The sequence below is a fragment of the Brassica napus genome, chromosome A8 (genome assembly GCF_020379485.1).
Source record: "Brassica napus cultivar Da-Ae chromosome A8, Da-Ae, whole genome shotgun sequence".
Lineage (NCBI taxonomy): Eukaryota > Viridiplantae > Streptophyta > Magnoliopsida > Brassicales > Brassicaceae > Brassica > Brassica napus.
The window spans coordinates 9,022,086-9,037,402 of record NC_063441.1 but is presented as its reverse complement, the minus strand read 5'-3'; the positions used below and the strand labels follow the sequence as shown (position 1 = coordinate 9,037,402).

The 15,317-nt window shown below is 30.6% G+C and overlaps 2 protein-coding genes and 1 pseudogene across 3 annotated transcripts; all 3 read left to right on the top strand.

Annotated features, from left to right (window-relative positions):
* Window positions 1–637: 637 nt before the first annotated feature.
* Window positions 638–6,280, top strand: LOC106394635 (selenium-binding protein 1-like). Of its 2 annotated transcripts, none has more exons than XM_013835207.3 (7): window positions 638–839; window positions 1,739–1,934; window positions 2,023–2,250; window positions 4,964–5,195; window positions 5,326–5,433; window positions 5,507–5,779; window positions 5,872–6,280. In XM_013835207.3, exons 1-7 carry the CDS (start codon window positions 698–700, stop codon window positions 6,151–6,153), a joined length of 1,461 nt encoding a protein of 486 aa, XP_013690661.1. In that variant the 5' UTR covers window positions 638–697; the 3' UTR covers window positions 6,154–6,280. The 2 variants fall into 2 exon arrangements, with proteins under 2 accessions (XP_013690661.1, XP_048594545.1); XM_048738588.1 differs by having other exon boundaries at window positions 4,952–5,195.
* A 100-nt stretch (window positions 6,281–6,380) lies between these two features.
* LOC106393823 lies at window positions 6,381–8,277 on the top strand (annotated as a pseudogene).
* A 1,464-nt stretch (window positions 8,278–9,741) lies between these two features.
* LOC106390924 (selenium-binding protein 1) lies at window positions 9,742–12,394 on the top strand. Its single transcript, XM_013831476.3, has 7 exons — window positions 9,742–10,048; window positions 10,420–10,615; window positions 10,694–10,921; window positions 11,026–11,257; window positions 11,342–11,449; window positions 11,519–11,791; window positions 11,879–12,394. The coding sequence occupies exons 1-7, from the start codon at window positions 9,904–9,906 to the stop codon at window positions 12,158–12,160; spliced, it is 1,464 nt and encodes a 487-aa protein (XP_013686930.1). The 5' UTR covers window positions 9,742–9,903; the 3' UTR covers window positions 12,161–12,394.
* The last annotated feature ends 2,923 nt before the right edge of the window (window positions 12,395–15,317 follow it).

The window sequence follows — 15,317 nt, the reverse complement described above, 5'->3', positions numbered from 1 at the left end:
AAAAAAATCACTTCTTAAATAATGGATAGGTTAATGGAGAATTTTCATCTTTGCCAATTTTTAGTACAATTATTCATGTTTACCAACATTAAAGAAATATTTTCAAAAATATTGTCTTCATTAAGTGAAAATGATTCTTATACCCTTGTTTTCTATATATATATAATAAATATTTTTTTAATAAATAAAAACTTTTTTTGTTTTTGAATCATACTTTTTAAACATGAAAATGTTTTTTTGAATTTCTATTTTCGAATTTTTATTTAAAATTTATTCTTAAAAATCGAATTTATTTTTTAAACTATTTTTTTTATTTTTTTTATTTTTAAAAATTTATTAATATATTTATTAGATCTTGAATTTTCACATTCTGAAAATTTTACCCTACCCTTTAAGTATAAACCTTAAGTCTAAATTAATTAATTATAGAATTATATAAATATATATTTTTATCTTTTATTAAAATGTGAGAGTAAAAATGATTATAAACATGAAAATTTGTATTATTTTCTTTTGTAACACATAAAAAGTAGTATTATGAATGTGGTATTTTTTACAATTTCTCGAAATAACTAGGAAAATTGATAAAAAGCACGTGGGTTTGCAATTCATGTGACGTTTCTTAAAACCACTACCACATAATGGGATCCCACCACATAATATATAACTACGAGATCTGATTTCAAAAGGCAGAGAAATGGCGACTGAAACTAAAGTGATAGCTCCGGTTGGAAGCGGAGAAAAAGGATGCTGCAAGTCAGGTCCCGGATATGCCACGCCACTTGCCGCAATGTCTGGTCCACGGGAAAAGCTCATCTACGTCATCGCCGTCTACACTGGTACACATTTCATCGTATTTGTTTCGTTTATATGATACACGTGCTTTTATACATTAAATAAATACGCAGATATTAGATTGACCTAGGATCAATATTTTTAAATCCGGTCTGGATGTTTAACGGATTATTCTCTGAGTCATCGGGTCATTGAGTCGATGGTGGTTCAATAGATTAATAAATTGTAATATAGTTATATATAAACAAAAATAACTTTATTAAGCAGCAAAAAAATTAAAATTATATCAAATTTTATATGTAAGATATAGTTAAATATTTAAAATTTTCTTATGATTTCAATTTTTCGTTTCGTCTGCAGTAAAAAAACTTTTAATTTTTGGTATTAATTTTAAATACCAAATAAGAACTTTGGCTAAAAATAAGATAATAAATAATTAAATAAAATATTATGAAATTAACTTTTAAATATAAAATAAATAATTATATAAAAACTTATAATAATTTTTCAATATTAAAAATAAAATAATAGTTTCATATCAATAAATTTTGGTTTTCTTCATTTTCTGTAAATAACATAGTAATTTTTTTTATCAAAGTCTACAGAATCATAAATCTTGTAGTTTCTTCTATTTTTGTAATATTAAAAAGTGCATGAAAGGTTTCATCAACTTTTTCTAGAAATGTTATAAAAAATTTTGAGTTTTATTTGGTCAACTGGTGTTGGGTCAGGGATTAATACCATATGTTTGGGATTTTACTGAGTTTTATCGGATTTAATAAACGGTTTTTTTTTTGCTAAATCCAAACCGGATTATTTACGGGTCATTGAATTTACTGATTTGACCATAGATCCAGATCGGGTATGAAAATACTGCATAGGATTAAAATCGTTTATCAAACAAGTATAATTTCTTTTTGAATGGTTTGAATGGGATTTTAAGGAACGGGACGAGAGAAGCCAGATTACTTGGCAACGGTAGATGTGGATCCAAGCTCAGCAACATATTGTAGCGTCATTCATAGATTGCCAATGCCCTTTCTTGGTGATGAGCTTCATCATTCTGGTTGGAACTCTTGCAGTTCTTGCCATGGTGATGCTTCTGCTGATAGACGTTATCTCGTGTTACCATCCTTTATGTAAGATCTTTCAGCCTTTCCTTTTTTCCCTTAAGTTTCTTTCTTGAGGATGACACAGTAAATGTTTTTTTTTTCTTGTTTGATGAAGATCTGGTCGCATCTATGCAATTGACACAAAGGCAGACCCGAGGGCACCATCTTTGTATAAGTACGTAGATCCTAAAGAGATTGCTGAAAAGACAGGATTGGCCTTCCCACACACAACTCATTGCCTTGCCTCTGGTGAAATCTTGGTGTCCTGTCTTGGGGACAAAGATGGAAATGCCCAGGGGAGTGGGTTTCTTCTTCTCGACTCTGACTTTAATATCAAGAACAGGTAGCTTATTAAGAAAATCACTCTATTTTAATTTCTTATCACTTTCTTTTCAGAAACACTAAACTATAAATCCAAGTGTTATAGTATTTTGATTGAATGTATTTTTGAAAAATAGTATACAACTTAGTATATTTCAAGTAATTTCTCTATTAATATCTTAGCACAACTCAATATTCCAAACCCAATTTTTTTCTTAATTTTTTTATAATCACTATTAAAGGGAAATTCTAACTTTAACTCAAATTTAATACTATTTTCAAATTTACTTTTAAATGATAATTAATTTTACAAATAACTTAAATTTATATGAGAAAAATAAAATTAACCTTCCTAAATTATTTATAAATATTTAAAAATGATTTATAGGAGCTTATAAACCCAACCCATCCACTAGATATTAAACCCTGAAAAATAATCACTAAACTATAAATCCAAGTGTTATAGTATTTTGATTGAATGTATTTTTGAAAAAATAGTATACAACTTAGTATATTTCAAGTAATTTCTCTATTAATTTACCACTGTTTGCTTATTTGTTATTTTTTTTTTAATTCTGAAAGTTTGGTGAAATAAACAGTCTCGGGCAGAAAATGCTATATTAGCACAACTCAATATTCCAAACCCAATTCTTTTTTCAAAAGTAATGCATAAAGTGGAAAACACAAAACCGTTTTCATTAAAAATAAAAATATTAAGGTGATGATTTTTGCATTGTTTTTAGATTTTAGTTTTTGGTTTTTAGTTTTTAGTTTTGGGATTTTTAGTTTTTGGTTCTTGATTTTGAAGTAGATTTTAGTTTTCCAAAATCTTGAATGGTGACACCAGATTTTGGTTTTTGATTTTCAAACTAAAAAAGTTATATATAATGGAAACCATTAAAAATGTTATTATTATAATTAAAATAAAGAAATTTATTTAAATTTTTTCCAAAATATATTTTAAAATAAAAACTAATAGCTATATTTTTAAATAATTAATTTTAAAACTCCAGAAAAATACACAAGTAATAGTTAATATATATATTTTTAAAACTAAATAAAATTTAGCTATATTTCAAAAATATAGTAAACTCAATAAAATTTATGAAATTCAACTTTTAAAGTACATATAATTCAGTAAAATTAATAATCATGTTTTATAAAAATATTTTAAAGATGGTACGTATAAATAATATTATGTAATTCAAATATTTTAAGATATAATGTAATAGATTTATTTTAAATAAAAAATAAACGACAATTTAGTAATGTGTAATCGTTATAACTAACAAATTTAATAAATTTTTAAAATATTAAAGTCTGAAATATAAATTAAATAATTATAAAATTAATTTAGCTAAAATAACTCAAATAACTTAATTGTTTTTAAAATATTGCTGTTGTGGAACTCAAAACAACATGAATATAATCATCCACCATTTGTGATTCTGAATAATTTAGAATTTTATTTTTAATTTCTTTCACTTAGTATTTTATTGTATAGTTTAATTATTTGTTCAAAATTACCTAACGAAAGTTAAGACGTATATGATCAAATATTTTTTGAGTACTGGGATGAAAAATAATTGGTCAAATTGTATGTCTAATCACTTATTCTATACTAATAAGTATATTTTTTTTGATAACATGATGCTGAAATGAGGGTATGGGAGTTGGAGAAAGAAGATATGATTTTTTTTTTAAATATGACTCAAAACAAAAAGTCAAACACAAAACTAATCCATGATTTTTTGAAACTTTCATTTGCCTTTTTTACCTCAAAACTTTGGATTATTCACAAAAATGCCATTATTTTTTTCTTCGAAAATGAGTGTTTTACTCTATCATTCTCATCTTCATCAATATTTACAATATTATCACTGCCATAATTACACAACCACCGTAAATAACTAATTTGAAGTTCTTAATGCACTTAAACATGAACAACCAATCAATTTTCACTCCTATCTCATTTCTTATGCACTAAAACATCACTTTCACTTTCTCTCTATATCCATAAAAAACTCCAAGATTTTGATTCTAAACTTTTTTAAGGTTCATAGAGCCATTTAAGCTCATGATTCTGGATCATTAACAAGTAAGTTGCTTTGGTGGTGAAATTTTGTGTGGTTAGAGAAGTTAAGCAAGTTATCTCACTGGTTGAAGCTATGAAATCATTTTTTTCTCTGACGGGAATACTTATACGAAAGTCTTCTGGTCAATGCATATGTTAGTTTTCCAATTGAGTTTCTGTGAGTTTTTTAGAGACGACTTCTCTGTAAGTCTTCCAACTTTTACGTGTTAACAAAAAAATCTCAAAAATACTAGAGAAGACTTCCCGGTAAGTCCTCTAGGATAAATATATTAGTTTTGCAATTGACCGGATTGTGTCAAAAATTTGACTTTTTTTTCTAGCATCTAAAATTTAAGTTTTTTGAGATACAATTGATTATACATCCAAACTCATCATCAAGATATTGATTTTAAAACAAACAAACAACATTTGAGTATTTGCCTAAAAAACATTTGAGCATTCGCATCCTAATATAGTATGCAGCCACAAAAAAGAACATATCACAAGTAAAAAAGTGTATATATCATGAAGGGATGGCCAGTGAAATTGCATATCAATGCCATGACTTGTGATGTAACATAGTGTTCTTGGGTAGACAAAAGGCAAAGTTTTAAGCATTAAAATGGACTTGATATGTATATTTTTTGAGGGGATTTCTCAGGTGGGAGAAACCAGGACATAGTCCCTTGTTCGGTTATGATTTCTGGTACCAACCTCGGCACAAGACAATGATCAGCACCTCTTTGGGAGCACCTAAGGCCTTCTCCAAAGGTTTTGATCTCCAGGACGTTGCTGATGGCTTCTACGGAAGTCATCTTCATGTTTACAGTTGGCCAGGAGGTGAAATGAAACAGTTAATTGACCTTGGAGATACTGGTCTCATACCTTTGGAGGTAACCTGTAGTCAAATATCTCACACAATCGTCATTTGCTTCTTCTTCTCGTCAGAAAACATAAATAAAAGGAAATAATTGTTATCAGTTTTTTTAATCTTTTTAACTTATAATTTATATGTGGTTGCAGATCAGATTCTTGCATGATCCATCTAAAGATATAGGATATGTTGGGAGTGCACTGTCGAGTAATATGATAAGATTTTTCAAGAATAGTGATGAAACATGGAGCCATGAGGCAAGTCTACTTTCTTTATCTTCTTCTTTACCTTAAACATATGATAACCCATAAATATTGAACTGGATTTTAGGTCGTTATATCAGTTAAACCCATAAAAGTAGAAAACTGGGTTCTTCCAGAAATGCCAGGGCTTATCACCGACTTCTTGATCTCTCTGGATGATCGATTTTTCTACTTTGTGAACTGGCTTCATGGAGACATTCGCCAGTATAACATCGAAGACCCTAAAAACCCTGTCTTAACGGGACAAATTTGGGTGGGTGGTTTACTACAAAAGGGTGGTCCTGTTAAGGCTGTTAGAGAAGACGGCGGTACTTACCAGTTTGATGTTCCTCAAATCAAGGTTTGTACCAAACAAAATTTAATCTTTTGGAGCATCTTAGCTTCTATTGTTTCTTTGCTATAAGCTGTTATATTATATCTCGGTGTTTTCAGGGGAAATCTCTGAGAGGAGGACCTCAAATGATTCAGCTTAGCCTTGATGGTAAACGACTGTATGCAACAAACTCGTTATACAGCGTGTGGGACCGTCAGTTTTACCCTGAACTTATGGATAAAGGATCACACATAATTCAGATTGATGTTGATACAGAGAAAGGTGGTCTCTCAATAAACCCTGATTTCTTTGTGGACTTTGGTGAAGAACCCGATGGTCCTGCGCTTGCCCACGAGATGAGATATCCCGGCGGAGACTGCACATCTGATATCTGGATTTGAATATGATCCATAAGAAAAGATTTGAGTCAGTTGTTGTCTTTTGTAGTGTAATAAATAACTGTTTTCATCCAGACATAAAGCTTGTTCTTTTCTTTTGTTACTTAATCAAAACTTTCAGTTTATATTACGTCCATATCTTTTGAGTTTTGAGCATTTCCAGTGGTGCATGTTTTATGAATAAGTAGGGATTAGATGATAATCCGTGCACGGCGTGAGTTTTTATACTAATGTTTATGTTTGTTCATTAAATGGTTTATCATTTTGCAATACTACAATCTTTATCGATTGTAAAATGACGATACAAATATTGGTCTTTTAAATATACCATCATTGTTGAAGAGTTAACTAACGTATTATAGTTCATTTTAATTATTCTTATGACTTCATGTGCATAAAAGAAAATTAACTTTTGGGGCTGACACAAATCATTAAAACCAGATACGCAACATGACAAAAGGAGATTAGGTTTTCTACTCTCGATTTTTTTACTATTGACTCTCTGTAAGTTATCATTTAATATTAAAATCCCAATAATTTTTCAATGAAAATTTTGAAATTAACATTTTTATATATTTTTATATAGTATATAATTAAATTTATATGATATTAATATATATATATACATATAATATGCATATTTATTAATGACGCTTCATATCTACAGTAGATCATTATGATCTAACGTTTTCTTTCTTGTCTTGATGAAGATCTGGTCGCATCTACGCAATCGACACAATGACTGACCCAAAGGCTCCGTCCTTGTACAAGGTTGTAGAACCTAAAGAGATTTCTGAGAAGACAGGATTAGCATTTCCGCACACGTCTCACTGCCTCGCCTCTGGCGACATGTTGGTCTCTTGCCTTGGTGACAAAGAAGGAAACGCCAAAGGGAACGGGTTTCTCCTTCTTGACTCTGATTTCAACGTCAAAAGCAGGTGGGACAAACCAGGGCATGCCCCAAAGTTTGGGTATGATTTCTGGTACCAGCCTCGGTTCAAGACGATGATCAGCACTTCTTGGGGAGCACCTAAAGCTTTCTCCAAAGGTTTCAATCTCCAGCACGTTGCTGATGGCTTGTACGGAAGTCATTTACATATTTATAAATGGCCAGAAGGTGAAATGAAACAGATTATTGACCTTGGTAATACTGGTCTCTTACCTCTCGAGGTAGTAACATTACTTCAACATGTTATATAAAATGTGAGGATCTGTGTTACCGAGGAATATAATGTAATGTTTTATGTGGTTGTTGCAGATAAGATTCTTGCATGATCCGTCTAAAGGTACAGGGTATGTTGGGAGTGCATTGTCGAGTAATATGATAAGATTTTTCAGGAACAGTGATGACACATGGAGCCATGAGGCAAGTAGAGTTTCGGAATTATCTTCATAACCTCTTTTTTTCTTTGGTTCTTGAAAGCTATGATTAACCATTAGTTTGATTCTTTTTGGTAGGTGGTTATATCAGTTGAACCACTGAAAGTAGAGAACTGGATTCTTCCAGAAATGCCGGGGCTTATCACCGACTTCTTGATCTCCCTCGATGATCGGTTTTTCTACTTTGTGAACTGGCTTCATGGAGACATTCGTCAGTACAACATTGAAGACCCTAAAAATCCTGTCTTAACCGCTCAAATTTGGGTGGGGGGGATTACTACAAAAAGGCAGCCCTGTTAAGGCTGTTAGAGAAGATGGTACCACTTACCAGTTTGATGTTCCTCAGATCAAGGTTTGTTTTTTTACCCACAAAACAAAAGCATTCATTTGGGAGAATTTTAGCATTTTTTTTCTATACAAGTTGTTTTTTTAATATTGAAGTATTTGTAGGGGAAATCTCTACGAGCAGGACCTCAGATGATCCAGCTGAGCCTTGATGGTAAATGATTGTATGCAACAAACTCACTATTTAGCGCGTGGGACCGTCAGTTTTACCCAGAACTCATGGATAAAGGATCACACATAATTCAGATTGATGTTGATACTGAGAAAGGTGGTCTCTCAATAAACCCTGATTTCTTTGTAGACTTCAGTGATGAACCTGATGGTCCTGCGCTTGCCCATGAGATGATGTATCCCGGAGGAGACTGCACCTCTGATATCTGGATTTGAATTGGCCCCCTTAAAAGGGTAAAATTGGGTTTGACTCATTTTTGTGTTTTCTAGAGTGTAATAAATATGATGATGACGCTAGATTCATGTGTTTTGAATCAAAATGAAAAGTTGTTTCTGCTATATCGTTGTTCTTAATCCGAGATAATAAAACTTTCTATTTACATTGTGCCCCTTTCTTTTGAGGTTTTTTTAGCATTACCCATGGGCCATGGTAAAAGATTTATATGTGAAATGAATGAAGAAAAGATTGGGTAACCAAGCAAACGCATGTGTTAGCTAGGAAAGGTCCTTTTAGTGGTCTTTCTTAACAATTGTTGTTCTTATACTCCCTCTTAGTTAAATCCAATTTTGTATGCTTGCTATGTTTCGAGCAGTATTTTTAAACCCGGACCGGGTTGAATCATGAGCCGACAATAATTCGGGTTGGGTTAATGCCAAAGCCCAATTAAAGTTGAACCGGTTAAAAACACATATTAAACGGTCAGAAACCCGGGAACCGGCGATCCAATGAACCGACCAAACCCCGGTTAGTATATAAACCTCAGTTAGTATATAAACCAAAATTTTAAAAAATATATTTTGAAACAAAAAGTTCAGCTTCTTCTTAAAGCAAAAATATGATTTATTAAAGTTTAATAAAGTATTGCCTCTCATTTTTTTTTTACTTCTCTACAACTCATAAGTTACAAGATACAAGTTTAATATTCACGTTAAGATATTGTTTTTGTTTACTTTTCATTTTGTTTAAATTTTATTTCATGATTATTTGTTTTGAAGACTTTAATAATTGAAACATTTACGTTTGTGAAATTTGTATTTCAAAATATATTTTTTACCTAATGTGTATATAATTTTTTACAGGTGATAAGGATTTAGAGTGATAAGATCTGAGAATAAATTTTAAATGTGATTTTCATATTGATTTTAGATTTGAGCTATTAATTTCTTTTTATTTTTGTTATATTTTGTTATATATAATGGCTATTTAAATATTTTATTTGATATGATCTATTTTGTAAATATATGCTTATTATTTACAAAATATCATTAAATTTAGTTTAGTCCAATTAAACCCGATCGAACTACAATGACCATGACCCAAAACATTTTCTGTTCGCTAGCTGGTTCGGTTTAAAAGTTAATACAATTTTAAGTTTGCCGTAAAAAATAATACACCGTAATTAGACAGTTGCACTTCACAGATTCATTTTTATCTTCTTATTTTGTCAATGGACGAATTGCATTATTGTTTTATCAGCTTTTTGCATGGAGACGTATTTTTAATTCAGATACATCCTGCGGTCTGGTCAACACAACCTACAAATTTGGCAGTAGTTATGTATTAAAATACTACAAATCCAGTGTTTTCCTAGAAGATTTACATCTATAGTGACGCGGAAGATATTGTTTTCCGTCACATATCTTACCTTACACATACTTTTTGTAAGTAAAAAGATAACAACGAAAAGTCACAGCTAAAATATTTGCACTGACAAATCAAAATCACGTGGGTGTGTGTTTGCGATAAACTCAAAGGAGACGTGAAGCTTAACCACTACCTTATAATATTAAATTATATATTTAATAGATATATCTTGATTTCAGAGACACAGGACTCAAGAAAGGCAGAGATCGAAAATGGTGACTAATACTGAAGTGGTAGCTCCCGCGAGCAACGGCGTTGACGGAGGATGTTGCAAATCAGGTCCTGGTTACGCGACGCCACTCGCCGCCATGTCTGGTCCATCGGAAAAGCTCATCTACGTCACCGCCGTCTACTCTGGTACACTTTTGTTTTATATTTTCTTTTAACCTGTTAGAGATCGAACGTTTTCAAAAGTATTTTCAGACAGAATCTGTACTTTTAACGTTGGTTGATGAATGATGATGTGAAAAAATCTTTTTAGTAGGTCCTACGGAATCTCAAAGATTCTAGATCGAAATCACCCCTTGTGATCTCTCTCTGTTTTCAGTTTCCTGATTAGATCTCTCTGTTTTAAGGATAAATTTATGACTAAGAATCTTTGTTCTTTTCTATTGTCTGGTTGAATCTTACTTTTAAGTTCTCTTTTGATCCTACTGTACTTTGGTTGTGGATTCTTCTTTTTAATATATATATATATATATATTTTTTTTTTTTTGTTGGTTTTGAAGGAACGGGACGAGAGAAGCCTGATTACTTGGCAACGGTGGATGTTGATCCAAACTCACCAACCTATTCAACCGTCATTCACAGATTGCCAATGCCTTTTGTGGGTGATGAGCTTCATCACTCTGGTTGGAACTCTTGCAGCTCTTGCCATGGTGATGCTTCCGCTGATCGACGTTACCTCGTCTTACCATCCCTTATGTAAATTTCCTTCAGCCTGAATTCATTTAGTGATGTTTAAGTTCACTATCTTGATCTTTCTCCTTGTTTGAATTAAAGATCTGGTCGCATCTATGCGATTGACACAAAGGCAGACCCGAGGGCACCGTCTTTGTACAAGTATGTGGATCCTAAGGAGATTGCTGAAAAGACTGGATTGGCTTATCCACACACGGCTCACTGCCTTGCCTCTGGTGAGATCTTGGTGTCCTGTCTTGGAGACGAAGAGGGAAACGCCAAGGGGAACGGGTTTCTTCTTCTTGACTCTGATTTCAACATCAAGAACAGGTCGCTTATTACAAAACTAACTCATTATGTTTTACTTTCTTTCTTGTCATTGTTGATAATAATAGTTACTCTAAATCATTATGGTTATTGGGGGATTATGTCAGGTGGGAGAAAGAAGGACATAGTCCCTTGTTTGGTTATGACTTCTGGTATCAACCGCGGCACAAGACAATGATAAGCACTTCTTGGGGAGCACCTAAAGCCTTCACCAAAGGTTTCGATCTCCAACACGTTGCTGATGGCTTGTACGGAAGCCATCTCCATGTTTACAGTTGGCCAGGAGGTGAAATGAAACAATTAATTGACCTTGGAGAGACTGGCATGTTACCTTTAGAGGTATACATAATTAATCAAACGTCTCATTTATATGTTTTCTTTCTTCAGACTAACATTAATAATCTTTCCCTGTTGTGGTTGCAGATTAGATTCTTGCATGATCCATCTAAGGATACAGGGTATGTTGGGGGTGCTTTGTCGAGTAATATGATACGATTTTTCAAGAACAGTGATGAAACATGGGGCCATGAGGCAAGTCTTCTTTCTTTTCTTGTTTTATTTCAAATGTATGATTAACACCTAGTACAAATTGATTTTCAGGTGGTTATCCAAGTTAAACCACTGAAAGTAGAGAACTGGATTCTTCCAGAAATGCCGGGGCTTATCACCGACTTCTTGATCTCCCTCGATGACCGGTTCCTCTACTTTGTGAACTGGCTTCATGGAGACATTCGTCAGTACAACATTGAAGACCCTAAAAACCCTGTCTTAACCGGTCAAATTTGGGTGGGAGGGTTACTACAAAAGGGCAGTCCTGTTAAGGCGGTTGGAGAAGATGGTAACACTTTCCAATACGATGTTCCTCAGATCAAGGTTTGTTTGTACCCAAAATATGAAATCTTTTTGAGGTTTTTAACATTTTGCATTGTCTTGAAACTGCTTCTTCTCTGGTAATTGCAGGGGAAATCTCTGAGAGGAGGACCTCAAATGATCCAGCTTAGCCTCGATGGGAAACGGTTGTATGCAACAAACTCGCTCTTTAGCGCATGGGATCGTCAGTTTTACCCGGAACTCATGGATAAAGGGTCACACATAATTCAGCTTGATGTTGATACAGAGAAAGGTGGTCTCTCCATAAACCCTGATCTCTTTGTGGACTTTGGTGATGAACCTGATGGTCCTGCACTAGCACATGAGATGAGGTATCCAGGTGGAGACTGCACTTCCGATATTTGGATTTGAGTTTGCAAATGTTTAAAGACTGAGGTTCTTGTGTTTCGTTTAAATAAAGTTTTATTAGTTGTTGAATAAAACGTGAATCCGTTGCTCAAAAAAAAAAAAAAAAAGAAGAATAAAACGTGAATCCAGACCATTTATACTTTGTTTGTATACTTGGACTCCTTGTGGCTAATAATGCTTTGTAATAAACACTATGTTTTTAATCGTTTTCTTTATAAATACCCCAGTCTTTAAACATTTCCAAACTCAAATCCAAATAATCATTAACAAATTGGGTTTGCTCAATTTGCTAATAAGTACTAGTTTTTATATTATACTAGGGCCAGTCCAAACTACTACCCGGTTTTTGTTTAAATTTTAGTTTTGATTCAATATAAGTATGTTTATTTTAATATATAAATTTTAGAATCTATTATAAAAATATAAGTAGCTATAGAAAAATCCTTACTAATAAAAGGGACCTTTTGAGGCTCCATAGAGCGTCCACATCAGCAAAAAAAATTCTCCCGAAAGATGACACGTGGCATAAAATATAGTTTTACATTTTAATATTACTAATTTTCAAAAATTATAAATAATATGAAACATACAACATAAAAAATAGAAAAACTACATTGAACATATGTAAAGTTACCATTTTTCACTTTAAAAAAAAAGACGGCTTAATTCCATAATGTAATACTACCGTTTTATAAAAAAACAAAAAACATTATATATAATTTCGAAAATAATAAATATATGTAAACATACAACATAAAAAAATAGAAATACTACATTAAATATAGAGTAATTGGCGTAGATACACTCATAAACTCATGTAATTTGCTATATAACCTTGAGGCTCCATAGAGCGTCCACATAAGCAAAAAAAACTTCTTCCGAAAAATGACACGTGGCATAAAATATAGTTTTACATTTTAATATTACTAATTTTCGAAAATTATAAATAATATTTAAACATACAGCATAAAAAATGAAAAAACTACATTAAACATATGTAAGATTACCATTTTTCACTTGAAAAAAAGACGGCTTATCTCCATAATGTAACATTACCGTTTTATAAAAAAAGTCAAAAAACATTATATATAATTTCGAAAATAATAAATATATGTAAATATACAACATAAAAATGGAAATACTACATTAAACATATGTAAGATTACTATTTTACATTTTTATTTTAAAAAATAATATGTAAACATACAACATAAAAAATGGAAAACAACATTAAACATATGTAAGATTACCATTTTTCACTAAAAAAAGACGGTTTATCTCCATAATGTAACATTACTATTTTGTAAAAAAAAACATTATATATAATTTCGAAAATAATAAATAATATGTAAACATACAACATAAAAAATGAAAATACTACATTAAATATAGAGTAATTGGCGTAGATACACCCATGAACTCATGTAATTTGCTATATAATCTTGAGGCTCCATAGAGCGTCCACATAAGCAAAAAAAACTTCTTCCGAAAGATGACACGTGTCATAAAATATAGTTTTACATTTTAATATTACTAATTTTCGAAAATTATAAATAATATTTAAACATACAGCATAAAAAATGAAAAAAACTACATTAAACATATGTAAGATTACCATTTTTCATTTGAAAAAAGACGGCTTATCTCCATAATGTAACATTACCGTTTTATAAAAAAAATTCAAAAAACATTATATATAATTTCGAAAATAATAAATATATGTAAACATACAACATAAAAATGGAAATACTACATTAAACATATGTAAGATTACTATTTTACATTTTTAAAAATAATATGTAAACATACAACATAAAAAATGGAAAAACAACATTAAACATATGTAAGATTACCATTTTTCACAAAAAAAAAAACGGTTTATCTCCATAATGTAACATTACCATTTTATAAAAAAAGAAAAAAACATAAATATAACTATTTGACAATTTGTCCAGTTCTTCTATTAAACATTGCCGTTTTACATTAAAAATGGAAAAATACATTAAAATTTAAACATATATCTTAAAATATAAAATATAGATATTAACAAAATATAAAATATAAGAAAGAGAAATACAAAATATATAGAAAAATAAATAATAAGTAAATATTATAAATATATAAATATATAAATTATATATACAATAATAAGTAAATGCACAGTTTTCAAAAAAATGGAAAGAGTACATTAAATAAAATGGACATCTATCTTAAAATGGTAGTAAATTATGTAAAAATGAAAATACCACATTAAACAAAAAAAATATAGTTTTACATCAAGAAAGTCTCTATAAAACTCATTATTCTATCAACATCAACCTCACACTATCAAAAAAACTTCATAGCACTCGAGCAAAAAAATGGTTCCACCATCAAATATTGCCGTCCCAAAAACCTTTAATGACCTTGAAGGAGATTTTTTATAACAACAAACTTTTTGTTAGGTGGATTCATTGTTGGAAAACCCGCAACTTCCAAAAGCCAAACTTATTCATGGGAATTGAATTGCTTTTCTTAGACTCAAAGATATTCTTACAAATTTAAATTAATCTAATCCATAATTTTATTGTTAATATTCATACTAACTCTTTCATGATCAAACCATTACAGTTAATAACCATTCAAGCGTTTATCCCGAAACACTTCCTTCCTCGCCGAATCAGGTATTGGTTCATGTTGGTTTAGTATTGTTTTTGGTTTATTAACCGGTTTAGGATGGTCCTATTGTAAATATAATTTAAGATGGTTTAGCATATATTATGCTTAAAATAACTTAAATTAAATAATAGTAATATTATGCTTAAAATATAATTTTAGAGAGTTTTTAAATATAGTTTACAGCACATTATAGGGGATGAATTTAATTCATTAAATTTATTTATTACTTAAAACTAAGTTTTTTAAAAAACATACTGAGTTATAAATATCAATTATGGACTGGTGAGTATAACATGAAGACAAAACTATAAATATTTGATTTTCAAGATAAGAAATTCAGCTTTTATTCAGTTACTCAATATATAATATCTTAAATTATTTTTTTTTTAAAATATACATAAATTTATATATATAGATTAATCTTCCAAACTTAAACTATTATATTATATATGAATGATGTTTTTAAATAAAAATAATTTCTGATTAAAAACAAAAATAAAAA

Bases quoted from the DNA above. Each gene is read 5' to 3' on its own strand.
- LOC106390924 (XM_013831476.3), top strand. From the start codon at position 9,904: ATGGTGACTAATACTGAAGTGGTAGCTCCCGCGAGCAACGGCGTTGAC. The intron at 10,049-10,419 runs GTACACTTTTGT...TTGGTTTTGAAG, and splicing joins CGTCACCGCCGTCTACTCTG to GAACGGGACGAGAGAAGCCT. The intron at 10,922-11,025 runs GTCGCTTATTAC...GGATTATGTCAG, and splicing joins GATTTCAACATCAAGAACAG to GTGGGAGAAAGAAGGACATA.
- LOC106394635 (XM_048738588.1), top strand. From the start codon at position 698: ATGGCGACTGAAACTAAAGTGATAGCTCCGGTTGGAAGCGGAGAAAAA. The intron at 1,935-2,022 runs GTAAGATCTTTC...TGTTTGATGAAG, and splicing joins CTCGTGTTACCATCCTTTAT to ATCTGGTCGCATCTATGCAA. The intron at 2,251-4,951 runs GTAGCTTATTAA...ATATTTTTTGAG, and splicing joins GACTTTAATATCAAGAACAG to GGGATTTCTCAGGTGGGAGA.